Source organism: Benincasa hispida, chromosome 9 (assembly GCF_009727055.1).
Source record: "Benincasa hispida cultivar B227 chromosome 9, ASM972705v1, whole genome shotgun sequence".
Lineage (NCBI taxonomy): Eukaryota > Viridiplantae > Streptophyta > Magnoliopsida > Cucurbitales > Cucurbitaceae > Benincasa > Benincasa hispida.
The window spans coordinates 67,145,367-67,163,238 of record NC_052357.1 but is presented as its reverse complement, the minus strand read 5'-3'; the positions used below and the strand labels follow the sequence as shown (position 1 = coordinate 67,163,238).

The 17,872-nt window shown below is 36.1% G+C and overlaps 2 protein-coding genes across 3 annotated transcripts; one reads left to right on the top strand and one right to left on the bottom strand.

The window, feature by feature from the left end:
* The first annotated feature begins 500 nt into the window (after positions 1–500).
* On the top strand, positions 501–8,581 carry LOC120084922 (bet1-like protein At1g29060). Its single transcript, XM_039040731.1, has 4 exons — positions 501–769; positions 960–1,083; positions 7,573–7,629; positions 8,180–8,581. Exons 1-4 carry the CDS (start codon positions 702–704, stop codon positions 8,339–8,341), a joined length of 411 nt encoding a protein of 136 aa, XP_038896659.1. The 5' UTR covers positions 501–701; the 3' UTR covers positions 8,342–8,581.
* A 5,158-nt stretch (positions 8,582–13,739) lies between these two features.
* LOC120086577 (serine/threonine-protein kinase PEPKR2) lies at positions 13,740–17,458 on the bottom strand. 2 transcript variants are annotated; one of them, XM_039043304.1, is made up of 4 exons: positions 17,159–17,458; positions 16,142–16,945; positions 14,709–15,005; positions 14,130–14,497 (listed from the first exon to the last, which is right to left on the bottom strand). In XM_039043304.1, exons 2-4 carry the CDS (start codon positions 16,893–16,895, stop codon positions 14,130–14,132), a joined length of 1,419 nt encoding a protein of 472 aa, XP_038899232.1. In that variant the 5' UTR covers positions 16,896–16,945; positions 17,159–17,458. The 2 variants fall into 2 exon arrangements, with proteins under 2 accessions (XP_038899233.1, XP_038899232.1); XM_039043305.1 differs by lacking the exon at positions 17,159–17,458 and having other exon boundaries at positions 13,740–14,497; positions 16,142–16,904.
* Positions 17,459–17,872: the final 414 nt, after the last annotated feature.

Below are 17,872 nucleotides of genomic sequence, written 5' to 3'. Positions count from 1 at the left end.
AACCAAAATATGAAATATTTTTGTTGGATTGGTTCAAAGTACTTGGACAATCAAATTTTTTCGTTGTTATTCACTTTCTATAAATATTTTAAAAAACTAAATTATGTTTCAAAAAGTTGTTATTAAGTTTAGAATTTAGTTAGAAGTTTATGTGTCTAAATTTTTAAATTAGAAAACTAAAAATAAAATTATTATCAAACGAGCTTAAAAATAAAATTACTACCAAACGAGAATTTAGTTCACAGTCGGTTGTAAATTTAAACTTTTTTGAAAAAAATTAGTTGATATATCGAAAGTAAATTTGATTTTTTTTTAGAATAGGTAAAGTAAATTTGAATTTTAGGTATAATAAACTACCTTACCTTCAATTTTGCATTTAATGAATTTATATATTTTTTTAAAATTGAAAGTTTGAACACTAAATTTGTAATTTAAATGTCTAAAAAAAAAAGTTGGATTTAAACGAGTAACGGAAAAGGGAAAAAAAAAAAATTGCACCCAAATGCGTGTTAGAATTTTCAAAACTAACATAATTATTAAACGCCTCACCAACGCGGCTCTGATAAACGGGATCGGAAAATTCCCTATTTGCTTCGATCTCTTACCTTCCGATTGGACCGAGGATTCTGAATCTGGTTATAGCGATTCGCCTGGTTCCCATCGATCATTTCTTTCGGATTAGGTTTCCATTCTGTATTTTAATGGCGTCCAGTTCGTTTCGTGGCGGTAGTTCCTTCTACAACAGCAACGCCGCCGCATATCGCTCCAGGTATTTATCGTTCTCTGTCATGTTAAATTCCCAGTATATTTCCAGGAATTAATATGGATTTTGCAAGGATTACGAGTTTGTATCATTTGTCTAGTGAATTTGTTCAAATCATTTATATATTTACCGGCGTTAAGAATGATGGTTACTCAATTCATGTCACTCAAGTTGAATCGTCCTTTGTTTTCTTCAGGGAGGGGCTTAGCACGAGACCAGCGGCTGCTTCCGATGAAATTCAACTTCAGATCGATCCAATGCAAGGGGACTTGGACGACGAGATCGTTGGTCTCCACAGCCAAGTTAAAAGGCTTAGAAATGTGAGTATAAAGTTTTTTCGTTAATCTATGGTAAGCTTTGTACTTAGGTTTATTGAATTTCAAACTAGTACTCGCAGCTACCCGATGCTAGTATCTTCATCGGATAACTAGAAATAAGGTACTCGACAGAAATCGCCAGATTTCTTTCGGTGCTCCTATAATAATTGAATTTAGCTAGGTTCGAGGTTGATCTATCTGTATTGGTACTCTTGGAACTTGAATTGCTCGTGGTTCCTTTCTTATTTGAGTTTATGAGCTGTACGCTATGTATTGATACATTTCATGTGGTATGGCTGTATGCTGCGTGCTTATATTTGGATTTCATTATAAAGGCAGTGACAGCCACAGGTGATAGGCATGGTTTTCTTTTTGTGAAGTTTCGTGATTTTCCTCCATTCTTTTTTATAGAAGATACCCAACTTCTTGTTATTTAAGAAAAACAAGATATATGTGACATTGGCGTTCAACCGGTGCAAGCAGAATCCAATTTTACGTGTCTTCGTTCTTGCATTTCTAGTTTATTGGCTCATCACCATTCAAAATGTATCATAGGCAATGAAAGAAATGCATAGTAATAATGCAACAATCATATCAAGATAAATTATAATTGTTGGAAGAATTCTATTGGGTATGGATTTCCAAGATAAGCATCTCTCTGAGAGGATTGATTGACTACTACTACTTTTAGCCAGGAACATTGGATGATGTCAACCTTAAACAGAATTTATTCTTGGTACTCTGCAATTGGAAGTTTTGTAATTGACCTGGAGGCTAATTCTCTGTCATTCTATTTGGGGGGGAGGGAATTTCATTGATGAATGAAATAAGGGAAAAGACCCCAAAGTACCTGAAGGTGAATTACATGAAAATTCTCCAATTAGAAATCAGATGTTTTTAAAGTCATAAGTTCAATCACCGGTCTGTAGTTGTGCTTGGTGTGTGCCTTTTTACCGTTTTTCAAGTCTCCAAAAATGTCCGACGATTGTCTACGACCTTAAATACACCAGGGTTAGACCATAACGATTACTCGATTAGCCATTTGGCACTGAACATGCATTAAGAATTTTTTGTGCTTCCACTTTCTAAAGCTCTAGTGCGGTTGTGCCAACGTGCTGCTGTTTTGAGGCTTACAACTTGGCTTCATCCTTTCCCTTTTCAACATTGTGGTCAGGATTTAGGGATACCATATCTAGTGGTGCAAACTACAAGTCACTTTTTTCCTATGAAGTACAGATATAGATACGGGTACACGATACGAATACGATCGGATACGGCAATTCGTCAATTTCTAAAAAACTAAGATACAGATACGTTTAAGGATACGTCATTTTTCTTATATATTTTTTTAATATATATATTTCTAAAAAATGAGGATACTGATACGTTGAAGATACATTTTTTTTTCATTAAGAAAATATAGGATATAGATAAATTTAGCATACAAGTTAATAACAATAGCACAAAATAGAATACAAACACTAAAATACAATACACTGAAGTACAATAGTTAATAAAATGCAATAGAAAAATGACTCATATTACAAAGAAGAAGAAGAAGAAGATTAGAGGGAGAAGTATGAAAATAAATGAAGAACTTCTTCATTGAATTGTTGAAGATATCTAAATGGTTTATATTTTGGTGGACTTTGTGGGAACTCAAATGTGAAGGTGGAGATTATATGATTCTAGTCTAGGGTTTGGTCCGTTATTTATTATTTTTTTCTTTTAGTTTTGGACTCGAGTAGTGAGCTTTTTTAATAGGTTGACTAATTTTAGATTGGGAAAAATTAGACGAGTTACTTGTCTTTTTTATTTTAAAAAAAGTACGCATAGAAATAGATACATCAAATCGCGTGTTAGATACATATCTGAAAAATATAGATACATCAAATCGCGTGTCAGATACGTATCTGGGAAGTATCTAGAAGTATCGGTATCCGATACGTGTCTGATACTGGTTCTTTGCCTCGCATAAAGTATATGTGCTTCATAGCTTTTTTCTTACGGTCCTATAAAATGAACTAGGATACAAAAATTGAACTGATAAAATTCTTTACAACTAACTATGCCTATAGAAGGATATCTAGTTGTTGAGTGTATTCTTTCACTTTTCCTCAATAAAAGGTTGTTCATTAAAAAATCTAGTTGTTGAGTGTGAATCTCACTTTTGGTATTAGCATGTTGTGATTGTGCACTTAAAATTATGATATATTACATATCGTAATGAAATCAATGGGTTTTTAAATATGAATTTTCTTTTGGGTAAAAAATCGAGCTTTCACAAAGAGAAATGATAGAACATACAAGCGCATAAAAAAACAAGCCCAACAAAAAGGGGAGTTTGAAACTAAACTAAAAAGGACTCCAACCCAACCAAATAACACCTAGCTCATGATTACCCAAAGAAAGTGTGATGGGCACCCCCAAGGATGCATTAAACCTAACAAAAGGTTTTTGAGGGTTTGATAATTGACGAGCACCCCCCCTCAGGTTTTTGAAAACGAGATTGAAGGACTTCTTTGATGGAGTTGGCTTTACCATTGAAAATCCTAGTATTTCTTTCGTCCCAAATTTTCCAAGTGGATACTGAATAACCCAAATGGGTTTTGAGAGTATATTCTATATTTCATCCCTCAGGTCATTGTAGGATATACTACGAGGTTCTATAACCACCTGATTTCTAAAGCACCCACCATTGTACTCAGGAGCTTGACAAGCCATCTGGAAAATAAATCATCCTAAGAATAGTTTTTTCTTCGAGTTGGTGTAGATGTTATTGTCTCCTAAATAGTGTGTTGTATACTTTCGAAATCAAAATGTGGGGCATCTTTTCTTGACCAACTAATTTGCTTCTTTTTTTGGGGGGGAAAAAGAGACATTTCATTGATGAATGAAATAGGAGTTACAAGAAATCTCTCCAATGGAAGAGGAAGAGAGAGAGACCATAAGAATTTAAAGGAGGCTCAGAATTACACCAGTTGAACGCATGAGTAAGCACCGTATCAAAAAATCTATCGAAATTAAAAGATATTTCACGGAAGATCCGACCATTACGATCACCCCAAAGAGTCCAAAGGAAGCTTTGCATGATAGCCAACCAAAGGATTCTTCTAGAACCACCAAAAGGATGCCCCACAAACAGAGAAGCCAAAAGATCAAAAGTAGAATTGGGGAAGGCCAAAGACCAACTAAAGGGATCAAAACAAGATTCCAAAAACGCGTCACAAAGGAACAGTGAGCAAACAAATGAGCCTGAGTTTCAGCATTATGGCAACATATAGGGTACCAAGAGGGGGAGAGGTGCATGTAAGGCATATGATGTTGCAAACGATCAGCTGTATTAATAGCTCGAAGGCTGAGCTCCCATAAGAAAATTTAATTTTTTTCGTGTAGGAGTCCTTCCAAATAACAAAATAGAGGTCTTTCCGATGTGGATCAATAGAATCAATCAAGTCAACCATAAGAGATTTGACAGTATAGCAACCAGAAGAGTCTAAAGGCCAAATTCAAGCATCAGTGGAAGGACGATGTCTAACAGATGAGAGATGATGAGATAAACAAGCTCATTCAGCAATTTCCAGCTTATTAAGATTGCGATGAAGGTGAAGATCCCAAGAATCAGTTTCAACAATCCAGACATGGACCACCATATCATTAGGGCGAAGGGCAAGGTGAAACAGATGAGGAAAAGTAGTAGATAAAATACCACAATTGAGCCAAGGATCTTTCCAAAAAGAGGTAGTAGATCCATCCCCAATACGCCGAAGAATGCGACCGTCAATCAGGCCAATGTTCTGACAAATATACCTCCAAGGGGAGAGATAGGAACCCTGATGTCTAGATGAAGGCCAACCCCTCTAATTCAAGTGACGTTTAGCAACAATAACTTTCCGTCGTAAAGCATCAGTCTCAGTAAGAAAATGTCAGATCCATTTAGCCAGGAGCGTAGAATTGCGATGGTTGAAATTACCAATATCAAGGCCACCCATTAATTTTGGACGTCGAGTAAATGCCTAGTTCACATTATGCAAACCACCTCATCACAAGAGTCTTCCTAGAAAAAGTCTCGAACCATCTTATCCAACATAGAAATGACAGAGTTGGGGGCGCGAGATAAGGATAAGTAGTAAGTACGTAAGTTAGACAAGGTAGCCTAAATAAGAGTATGTCCACCACTTGTGGAGCATGTGTTTAATTTTCTCAACAACAAGGAGCCAAAAAACCATAGATTTGGAATTTCTGGCAAGAGGCAAACCTAGATAGGACAACGGCCAGGAACCCTTTTTGCAGCCAAAAAAATTCAACATCCATTGTAAGTTGGAATCAACAACATGAATGCCAAGCAACTCACTTTTAGAAGATTGATTTTTAAGCTAGAAGTATGCTAAAAAATACCAACCACATCAAACAGATTCTGTAAATTAGAAGGATCCGTAGTAGAGAATAATAAGGTATCGTCAAGAAATTGAAGGTGATTTAAAATAAGAGATGAAATACCAATAGGATGAGAGACAATACGTCCCAAAGATGAAATGTGATCCAAGAAACGACTCAGACAATCAGAAACCAAGATAAAAAAAGACCTGGGGAGAGAGGGTCACCTTGTCGGATACCTCGAGATGAAATGATCTTCCCGCGAGGACGACCATTAATAATGATAGAATAATTAGCACTAGCAACACAACCTTTGATCCACCGATGCCAGGCAGAACCAAAATCTTTTGCCTGTAGCATAGCATCCAAAAAATCCCAGTCCACAATATCAAAAGCCTTCTCAATATCTAATTTAACAACCACACCAGCCTTGTTTGTAGAAAATCAATTATCAATAAGCTCATTGGCCATTAAAGAGGCATCCAAGATTTGTCTGTTAGCCACAAAGGCAAGTTGATCTACAATAATAGTATGAGGGAGGACAAGTTTTAACGATTAGAGAGCACCTGAGCAATAATTTTGTATGCACAAGAAATGAGAATGATAGGCCGGTAGTCGGATACAGTCTTCGAATAAACCTTTTTAGGGATTAAGCAAATATATGTCTCATTCAATGATGCATTGATGATACCAGAGGAGAAGTTATTGACCATAGACAGAATATCCATATTGATAGTGGGCCAGAAAAATTTTAAAAATTTTACTATGAAACCATCAGGACTAGGAGATTTAGAGGAATCCAAAGAGGAAACAGCAAGAAATACCTCTTCCTCAGTGGAAGGACGCTCAAGGTCTAAAGTGTGTAGAGGTAAGAGGAGACCAATCAAGTTTGGTGGGGATAAAACGTTGGGCCATATCCTTGCTAAAAAGCTGCTGGTAGAAATCAAGGAATTCCTTTTCAATAGCAACCGTGGATAACAAACTGTGCCCATCTTTGGAAAGAATTTCAGAAATCGAGCACTTTCTCTTACGGGCAGCAACAATATGGTGGAAAAAACGGGTATTTTCATCTCCTCTTTAAGCCATTTCAACTTACAATTCTGGTGCCAATAGACATGTTCTTTCAGTCTCAAGCTCAATCTGTTCTCGAAGTGTACGGCGAGAGGATATCTGTCAGAAGAAGAGACGGGAGTCCTCCAAATTATCCAAAGCTTGCAATTGTGACACAAGAGATGGGATAAATGAGGCCTCTAAGCGCTTGGTACGATGCCGAGTACAGAAAAGATTTTAGATCTTTAAGTTTCATCATTATACTATGTCCTACCAACGCAAGGATGATGAATCCACCAATCTTCCACCAAAGATCGAAAGGAGGGAATTTTAGGCCAAGCATTCTCAAAACGGAAAGGAGTGGGACCCCAATCAATATTTCCAGAGGTTAGAAGCAGAGAAAAGTGATCCGATGTGACTCTATCAAGCCACTTTAAGATTACATATCCAAACTTGTCAAGGCACGCTTCAGTGAGAAAGAATCTATCAAGTAGAGACAGATATTGGGTAGGGCCCGAACTAGACCAAGTAAAACGGCCATTACTGAGCGGGATGTCACGTAATTCAAAATTGGCTATCCAGCTAGTTTGCTTCTTAATAATATTACTATTATCTGTAGTAAGATTTGCTTCTAAATGTTGTCCTAAGCGTTCTAGTGAGTTTGGTTTAAGCTGTTGTACACCTCATTGAATAGTGGTCAATGTTGACCACCTCCTTCTGCTTCATATTATCTGCTTAAGCTCCTCTTGTTCTTATTGAGGAAAAAAGAACAGATTATGCATTGTTTTCTGTGGTCCCGAAGTCAAATGTCCGGTTATGGGCTACTTGAATAACAGACACGTTAATATGTTATTCATCTTTCTTTTTGTTTTTTTCTTGCGTTGGTAGGACATATTGTCTCTCATCCCCGCTGTGACCTATGAGTTCTTGGGGTTCTTCAAAGTTTTATCATAATTGTAATCTTATTGAGATCATGTACAGATTATATATGCTAGTTCATTTACTTATTCCAGATTAATCTTTTGATCTTTACTTATCGGTATCTGGTGTAATCGTCCCGTGCAGATTGCTCAAGACATTGGGACAGAAGCAAAGTCTCAGCAAGATTTTCTAGATCAGTTGGTATGCAATTGTTTCCTTAATACTGTTCATAGTTGTCAAATTTCTACTTGTATTTTGTATTTTGATTTTAATTGTTGGTTTTTACTTATTGATGTTCGTCGTTGTGAGAAAAAAAAAATCTTTAGGTCGTGATTACTTGAGAAAATAGAAATGACAGATAATTGGAGTAGAAGAAGTCAACAGGGAAAGCAATAGAATGGGAATTAAAATTTGTATATCGCATTTATTAAAATTATTTTGGAGCAAGGATCAGAATGCATTTATTGCTTTTTTTTTGGGTAATCCTTTTTAATTTTCTCTTCTTTTCTCTCGTCATGAAGTTTGTATCTTTAAAGTATTAGTCTCCTTTTATTATATCAATAAAGAGTTAACAAAATAGCAGGTTGCTCAATAACTTCATTCTACATTGCATAGAGCTCTATCAGATTAAAAGAAACTAACTAAAGAAAATCAGTCTCATGATGATTTGTATCAATTCGAAACATGTGGATTTGCCGATACCTCTTTTACTTCTGACAGATTCAAACTTCTGTTTTCTGTCTTGTTGCAGCAAATGACATTGATTAAAGCTCAAGCGGGGGTGAAGAACAACGTAAGAAGATTGAACAAAAAAATCATACAGAATGGGTCAAATCACGTCGTCCAGGTTGTCGTATTTGCGTTGATCTGTTTCTTTATAGTATATATGTGGTCGAAAATATCCAGAAGGTGAATGTTTTTCCTCATTATGAATGGAATAGCAGTTTGCTGGCCAGCGAAGAGGGAAAAGAAACAATAATGATGTGTTTAATATATAATCACTGTCACATCTCAGGTTAGAATACGGGACAGTGAAAATAGGCTTTTGTTTTTCTCTCGTAGGAACTTGAGTATACTTTCATACATTGTAAAGATTTGTATTGTGCATCATAACTATAGTATTCGTTAATCCAGGCCTGAGGTTTCTAATTTCTATCGACTTTTAGGAGAAAGAAGTACTCTACCTTCTGTGGACGCGACTAAATGTCAAAGAATCATACGATGAAAATAATGTAACTAATATGTATTTTGTTATGTTAAAGAAAGTAATAATTTGGGTTAATTAAGTTGATGATATATGTGAAGAGTGTCAAAGTTCGGAAGTTGAGTATTAGGGGTGTTAAAAAAAACCAAAGACCCGAAAAAATCGAGCAACTCAACCCAACCCAGTTGGTTTGGGTTGGTTTAAAAAAAATTTGGTTTGGTTTGGGTTTTTTTTTTTAATAAACCTGAATAGGTCGGTTCAGTTCGTGGGTTTGTAGAAAAAAAAATCGGTTCGAACCGAACTGACCCAAGATTGTAGACCCAGCGCTCAACCGTAGATTTTCCCTTCAGTTCAGCCCAAGAACCAAAAGGCCCAAACTAGCATCAACTTCCCACTTCTCGGTAGACGACATTCCCTTATCGACACGTGGCCCTTGGAGATTGGAGGTCATTTTGATTTCCTTCTTCTCCACGTTTCAACTTCCCACTAGACGGCAGACAGAGACAAACAGTAGGTCAGTGGCACCATTCGTCCCTTTTCGTCACACCATTCATCACTCATCCGTCGACTCCGTGAGAGTTCCGACTCTTCCTCTCCATCCGAGTCCGTCACTCCTCACTCGTCCATCCGCCATTCTCTTTTTGTCACTCGTCACGCCAACCTCTCCGTCTGTCACTCCTCTCCGTCAATGTCATCTTTCGAGTCACTCCTTTTCATCACACGTTCGAGTTTCGACTCTTCCTCTCCGTGAGTGTCATCTTCACGTTGAAATCTCACACTTTCACAGCCTCATTGGTTACTGGTTAGCCATTAAACTATATATTTTTTTTTATTCCCCATGGTTCACCTATGCACACAAATTTTTTTTCTTCATTTTTTTAATATTGTAGATGCAAAATAGTGAGTTGATCGACAATGAATCACCACCTATAAATATTTCCGTCCCCGATGCATGTTTTAAACCATCGGAAGTCATTGGCAAGAGAAAAGGCCATCATCTTCAGTGTGGGATCACTTTACAAAGATGGAAAGATCTAACACCGAAGGTATAAGATGTAAATTTAATTATTGTGATAAAGATTACACTTGTGACACTTCTTCATGTGGAACTAGTACCTTATGGAAGCATTTATGAAAACAATGCAAAAATTATCCATTTAGAGAGCAACATAAAGGGCAAACCATACTAAAATTTCAACCGAATGAAATTGATGCAAAATGTGCTATCAATATGAATTTTTTGTCTACTGCCTTTAGTCAACAAAGAGTTAGAAATGCATGTGCTAAGATGCTAGTATTGTCTGAGGTACCACTTAGATTTGTAGAGACAGAGGGGTTTAAAGAATTTTGTAATATTGCATGTCCTAAGTTTGACATTCCTTCAAGAATCACAATTGCTACGGATATTTATCAGTTGTATGTGGATGAAAAAAATTGTTGAAATCAACTCTAATCAAAAGTTGTCAAAGAGTGAGCCTAACAATAGATACTTGGACTTCCTTACAGAACATCAACTATAAGATTCTTACAACACATTTTGTTGATTCTGAATACATAAAAGGATATTGAATTTTTGTCAAGTGCCTAATCATAAGAGAGAGACAATTGGTAAAGTAATTGAATGTTGTTTATTGGATTGAGTATTGATAAAGTTTTTTTCAATTACTGTTGATAATGCAACTTCAAATGATTCAGCAATTTCATATACGAAGAGAAAACTAAAGATTTGGAAGTCTCTTATTTTTTATGGTGAATTATTGCATATGGGATGTTGTGCTTATATTATGAACTTGATTGTCAATGATGGATTGAAAGAATTGCATGATTCGATAGCTAGTGTACAAAATGTTGTAGGATATGTTAGATTTTCTCCTAAGCGATTGAAATTTTTTTTAGATTGTATTAGACATGAAAAGATTGAATCTAAAGCCCTTGTTTGCCTGGATGTGTCTACAAAATAGAATTCAACATATTTGATACTTGATCATGTTTTAGAATTTGAAAAGGCTTTTCAATGCTTAGAAGAAGAGAATGAAGATTTTGTATATCACTTTACTAAAGATGAGAATGGAAAGAAAAGAAAGGGACTACCGACCTTAGCCGATTAGAACCATGTTCGAACATTTGTCAAATTTTTGAAGATGTTTTATGATCTTACATTGAAGGTTAGTGGCTCAACTTATGTCACTTCTAATACAATTTTTCATGAACTTTGTGGGATTCAACGATATTTAATAGGTTGGAGCCAAAATGTAAACAGTGTGATATATACTATGGCTTCCAATATGAGAATGAAATTTGATAAGTATTGGGGATCTCTTGACAAGATGAACAAAGTGTTGTTTTTAGCTATTGTGCTTGATCCACGATATAAGTTGGATTATATGTCCTTTTGTTTCATAAGTATCTATGGGGATGGAGTTGCTAGAACAATGACAGATGAGGTGAAAGTTAGTTTGATGCAATTGTATGAGTTTTATAAGACAAGTGATTCAAGCGGTCATGCCTTTGAATAACCATGTCACATAGTTGAAATAAGTGAGGATTGTGATGACATGGAAATGGATTTACAGTTGGAATACAAACGAAGAAGAAAAGAGAAAATTTGAATGAAACAAGAAATGATGTGGAGATGCTAAAGTCTCTTCCTCATCACTCATCAATTGCATCCTTCTCATTGCCTCATGTTTGGCTAAATGGTTAATGAATCTTTAATAGTCAAAAGGCCTAGAAAGGACGGACCGGACGCAGTTGGCATTAGGATCTCGAGAGCAAAAGGAATGAATCTAGTGTACTTAGTAAAGGCAATCACAAACAAGAAAGCGGTTAGTCCTTGAGATATTTGTCAGAACCTAATGAAGATCTGATAGAAATTTTTTATATTTTGAATTGATAGAAATTAAATGCTCCTAAATACAAAGTTTTATCACAAGTTACTCGAGATGTCTTACCTGTACCAGTGTCAACAGTTGCTTCTGAATCAGCATTTAGTACAGGAGGTAGAATACTTAACTCTTTTAGAAGTTCTTTAAGTCCTAAGATTGTGGAGGTTTTAATATGTACACAAAATTGGCTACGTGCGAAGCCGGCGTTATTAGATCTTACTCCACAAACTGAAGAATTAGAAACTTGTGATCAAGTTTTATCAGGTAGTGTTATCTTTTATATATTTACTCTATAATCTATATTAATATATTGAAATTATGATAGTATTCTTATATAATTTATTGTTTAAATCTTGTTTAGGGTTCTTAAAGGAGCAAGTTTTGTCAGGATCATGAATGGGTCGTTGAAAACTATTGGATTTTGAAGACTTTTGTAGACATTACATTATGGATTTTGTAGACATTTGAAAACATTGTTGCCTATATTTGAATTTTGTAGACATTATGGTCTTTTTTGTGAATTTTGGAGACTTGTTTTGTTATAATGGATTTTGGATATTGTTCTTGTGGATTGTGGAATCTTATGTGTTTTTTATTGGTGATTCCAAGTTTTTTTTTTTAAGAGAACCGATGGAACCGAACCAACCCAACCCATTTTTTATGGATTGGTTTGGTTTGGTTTGGGTTCATAATTTAACAAGGGTTAGTTTTGGTTAGAAAAATACACAAACCGAAGCATAGAGTTGGACCTAAAATATCCCTAAACCCAACCCATGAACACCCCTATTGAGTATTGCAGAAAGCTTAGAGGGTTCATTGATACTCAAATGTTGTAGGGTCAGGTGGGCTGTCTCGTGAGATTAGTCAAGGTGCATATAAACTGACCTAGACACTCACGATTATTAAAAAGAGAGAGAGGAGCTTTGAGGGTGTTTAAGCCACCAACTTTATAAGTTGATGTTAAATAACCAACTTAATAAACACTATTGAAGCTTTTGACACCCAAATATTGTAGGGTTAGGTGGATTACTCCGTGAGATTAGTTGAGGTAAGTATAAGCTGGCCAAAACACTCATATATATAAAATAAATAAATAAATAATATTGAAGTTTGCACCTTCATTTAGAATTTCATCTTCCACTCTTCTTTATTTTATACATTTATTGAGAAATATTTTATTTTGACTCATCACAAATACAAACTTCTTAATTCTAATATATTAGCTTTAGATTTCATATAATTCAATTAATGTCTCAAACACCTTTTCAATGTTTTGCATACAGAAGAAATTCGGTAAAGAACATTTAGGAATAACAACTTAAGTCTCATTTTGAAAAGTAGCAAATAGATTAGGAAAAGTAGCAAATTAATCTTTGAATTAATTAATAAATAATTAATAGATTACAAATAAAAAAAATCCTGAAAGAGCATATAATGATTTATTCTAAAAGGACAAAGTTTTCTAAAATCATCTAGAATCATACTAACCAAGATTTTATCTAAATAATAATTTTCGAATAATTTGGAGCCGCTTCAAACTTTATCAAGATCGCATGTCAAGAAAGTCAACTCCTCTGCAAAGGAAGTTTTTGTGAAGTATTTGAAGGGTAAAAATGATAAATATCAAATAATGAGATTTGATCTAATCTCAAATTTATAAATAGGAGCGATTTTGTAGGCTATAATCAGATGAAATTTGCTACAATTCTGAAAATGAAACATCAAATGTTGCTACCGAGTCCCATTTCGAAATGAGGGCTCGAAAGTGAGGTGCCATTTTAAGCGAAGCAACAGCACAACCTACCCTTTCCAAAGCTCTACCTTTGTCCATTGTTGGCAGCTAAGTTATGTGCCTAGCTCATGAGCCAGCCCAATGGCAGCTTTGAATTTTGAGAGAAACTTCGAAAGTGGCATCTGGTCCTGAGGATGGGCATCTAGATTTCGAATAGTATTTTAATTTCTTCTTAATTTGTCAATTTCTCATTCAAAGCAGAAAAAAAAAAATCAAATTTACTCCTCTACTGTATCTTTTAAATTTAAAGCCAAAGGATCTACTCTCCAACTTCAATTATTGAAATTTTTCTAAAGAAAAATACCAATTTATACAACTTTACGATGGTATCAATTTAAAACCTCTTTCATTTGAATTTGTTTCTGGATATCAAATATCTTACATTTTTCTTGATGAATGAAATTGAGATAACAGAATCAATCGCTTAAGATTTGCTGTGTAAACTGCAGCCAATTTGGCTATTGGCCGACACATGAGAATATCAAAATGCACTCTTCGTTACTGCTGTATTTACATAATATGTACATCAAATTTGTCAGTTCACGTTAAGACAATTATTAGAATTAAAGCACAAAATCACACGCTACTAATCAGATTTAATGCACCTCAGGCATGGACTACTAACACATATTGCATATTAAAAGAAGAAAAAATCATCTTGTGGATTGGTTTCATCGATGTTAGCCTGGAAATCACCTTCTTAGCTACTTGGAGGAATTCATCATCCGGGTTGTGTTACCTGTAAGTAGTAGTTCCCCCAGCTCAGGAAAAAAAAACAGGAGAGAACAATATCGACGATGTCATTGGCCTGTCAGCAGGATCAAAATGCTTTACAGAGATTGTTAGCTTTCATGTTAGAGGAGCTGTGCTGCTCAATAGGACCCGTAGGAACACACACCCTACTTCTCTTTGGTTCGGAAATTCTCACGTGGGAAATAGCCGTAGCAAGTGCATCCACCAGAAAGCAATCATCGACATCATCAACATCAGCATTGCAACTTTCAGATGAGGAAAGGTTAGAGACTTCGTTAAGGGACGTCACATTAGCTGCACTATCAATCCTGATTCTGTCACACTTAATTTTGGCTGCAATGGGAGATTGTAGGCAAGATTCTTGATTCTTCAGTTTTAGTTTGATCGGAAGCGTTTTCAACGTGCGTTCGGTATAAAACAATATCCAGGGATGCCCTGAAATATCACCATTAGAATCCAAATCAGATTACACTAAGAAATAGGGATTGACATCGATCTGGTTTAGGATCTTGGACTCTGTAACATAAACGTAGTAAATAGTAGTTTATGCTTATTTCAGAATTTCAAAATATTGATAACATATTACTGATTATGTATTTATTACTTGATCATCAGGGCATGAAATCAATTAGCAAAATAAACTTACTCAAGACTTCTTCCGCTGTTATCCTAGCTGATATATCTCTTGTCAGCATTCTCCCAATAAGATCGCGGGCAGGTTTAGATATGGACTCCCACATCCCTGAGTGAAAGTCGAGCTTAGAGTTCTTTATTGCTTCAAAAACTGATTCTAATGAGTCGCCTTGGAAAGGAAGAGCGCCAACCAAAAGAGCATGAAGGAGCACACCAGCACTCCAAATATCCACCTTCTCAGAGTACTTTCCTGACAACACTTCAGGGGCTACATAAGCTGGGCTCCCAGCCAAACCAGTTAAACTCTGGCCTGCAGAAAGCAATCAAATAACTTAAATAGGCAGATGTTTGGACCTTATTTTAAATGTAAAAGAAAAAGGAGAAAGAACATCAAAATTTGCACACCATTCATACCAAAAATAACCAAGAAGTGGCAGTACAACAAGAAAGTAGAAGCAAGAAACATAATATATAATAGAAAGAAAACTATGAAGTCTAAAATCTAGGTAGTGCTGTTTTTACAATGCTGCAATTGACAATATCATTATCCATCCAATTAAGTCTTACCTCACAGGTTTGTGGTACCTAACCAGTTTATATTTTATATTTCCTCAAGATGAGATATCACGAATACACTAAACTCACTTGGCGAACTTGTTTTTAAAATGCATTGTCAAAAACAATAATATATTTAGGCCAGCTTTTGGAAACGTGATCTTAATAACAATACATCAAAGTTGTGAAAGTGTAACACTATTGTAGCTAAAAACGGCAATGTGGCCGCTGCTAAAGTTAAAGACCAGCATTGTGGGGTATGGTCCAATCGTTCTTTTATTAGCTACATACTCTGAATCTGAATGATGGTTACCCAAGCAACTTCATAAACTCACGGGACAGGGTTAAGCCACGCGAAGTAAGATTAACAACTGTTTTTTATGACTATAGTTCAACTTCTATTTTTGCTGATTGAAATTTTTAGCAACTTCTTTAGTTTGATCGTAGGTTTTCTTTCTTTCTTGAGCATATTTAATTTAAAAACTTTGCCATGCTGTTTTTACAATGCTGCAAATACTACTAAGTTGCAGAGACATTCCACACTTATTTCTTTAGAAGACAATTTGCATGGTCACAGAAAGATACCAGCAAGGCAACAAAAAGAACAACAAAATGTGAACACCTCAATAGGTGGTGATTGATAAACATTGGATGTCTACAAAAAGGTTTCAATGTATGAAGCCAAAAGAAGACGTCAAAAGGTGCCAATCTTAACACCTCCATAGCTTCTAAGCCCAAGAAGGTTCTCCATTTTCCCACATCTTGTCAAAAAAACTTCTTTATGCCATTAGTCATATTGTCAATTGAAGACTACAAGGAAGGTCAAGCAACTAATACTTAAAGAGAAACATACAAACATGCACTCTCTATTACAGATTAAAGAATGCATACCATATGAAATCCTAGTGGCCAGGCCAAAATCTGCAAGCTTTATCTTTCCAGATGTTGTGAGAAGAATATTTTCAGGCTTTATGTCTCTATGTACAACCCCCATATCATGACAATACTTAATAACCAACATCACTTCCTTGAGTATATTAGCTGCTCGATGCTCTGAATATTGGCCTTCACTGACCATCTGATCGACCAAACGGCCTCCTCGGCACAGTTCCATAACTAAGTGAAAACATTCAGCCTCCTCGTACACTGCCAGCAATGTCACAACACCTGGGTAGCCAGATAAGTGCTGCATTATCTCCACCTCCCTATGTACGGTCTCTTCTCCTTTTTTCAAGGTCTTGCAAGCATACTCAGTTCCACTAGCCTTACATTTACAGAGCCAAACTGAGCCAAATTTTCCATGGCCAATGGTCTCACCTGAAACATAATCATTCTCAATGTTATGTTTCCGCCCGATTTGAGTAGCCATGTCTATGCATCCAATCTTCCTCTTCAAACCTCTACCAGGAAGAATCAAAGACGAACTCCCACTAGGTGGAGCTGTAGCTATGCCTGCAAATCTACTTTTACATGAAAGAACCGGTTCAATACCCACATCTTCCTTGCACCTTTTATTCAACCTCGTATAATCTTCTAGCGAGTAATGAGCCTTCAGTTTAGAAGATCGCGAATCGTGAGATTCTGTCACATTGTCTGGTAAATTTGATGGTCCATCAGTCTCACTTCCTTTCCTTTTCTTCCTCATCAAATCAGATTAAGCAAGAGCTCTAACGTGCGAATTCGTACAACTGAAAACTGCAAGAAATTTACAGATTCTCAACTTACATTTAAAAAATGCAAACGGATCAATGATTGCATATCCTAACTAACATTACAGAAGCCAAAAAAACGGCATCATAATCAATTAGCCGCAAACTCTATCAAATTCCAGTTCATATAAAGATCGACATCGTCAAATTCCATAAACTTCAAAAGAAAACAAGAAAGACCCAGATGATAAAATTCCACCTTGAAAGCCCCAGATATCCTTCACCACTCGCATATCATCAAAGCGCCGGTTCCGAGAAGCGAGACAAAACAACCAGTGCCACCATTAACACAAAGATCGATCCGTCACACAACTAGATGATAAAGAACACAGAATCCGAAACCCTAGCAATCTCCGATCACATTTCCTCTTGGGAGAAAATCCAGCAATTCCCCGATTTATAAACGACAATAGAAAAATATAGGTATATAGCCAAAATATCCCCCAAGAGAGAGAGGAAAAAGAGGAGAAAAATTAAAATGAATGAATAAATAAAATCAAAAGCAATTTAGGGGTTTTTTCTTTGGTCACCAAAACTTTATGTCCAGCCAACGTGTCCACTCCATACTCCACTGCACGTCACCGAAAAGCTACCGGTTCTGCTCCTCATTGCCGAACCGGGCACGACCCGACCCGGAATGGGAGCAGATAAATTATAGCGTGTAATGCAGCAGAATGATGTCAAATGCAGCGTCGGGTTTTATAGACGTAAACGTGTCTAATACCAATCGAACGGTTGCGATTTTTCACGTATACGGCACCATTTGCGCTAGTATTAGTTTTCTCTGTGGATGTGTGCGATGGATTTGATTAGACATGTCCACATGGCAAGGTGGAACTGTCATTTTTCGTTCCCATCGCACACTTCATTTCCCATTCCTGGAATTCTCCACGGGATCATGACAGAGATTTTT

Bases quoted from the DNA above. Each gene is read 5' to 3' on its own strand.
- LOC120084922 (XM_039040731.1), top strand. From the start codon at position 702: ATGGCGTCCAGTTCGTTTCGTGGCGGTAGTTCCTTCTACAACAGCAAC. The intron at 770-959 runs GTATTTATCGTT...TGTTTTCTTCAG, and splicing joins GCCGCCGCATATCGCTCCAG to GGAGGGGCTTAGCACGAGAC. The intron at 1,084-7,572 runs GTGAGTATAAAG...CGTCCCGTGCAG, and splicing joins AAGTTAAAAGGCTTAGAAAT to ATTGCTCAAGACATTGGGAC.
- LOC120086577 (XM_039043304.1), bottom strand. From the start codon at position 16,895: ATGAGGAAGAAAAGGAAAGGAAGTGAGACTGATGGACCATCAAATTTA. The intron at 15,006-16,141 runs GTATGCATTCTT...TGCTTTCTGCAG, and splicing joins GGCCACTAGGATTTCATATG to GCCAGAGTTTAACTGGTTTG. The intron at 14,498-14,708 runs GTAAGTTTATTT...GTGATATTTCAG, and splicing joins AACAGCGGAAGAAGTCTTGA to GGCATCCCTGGATATTGTTT.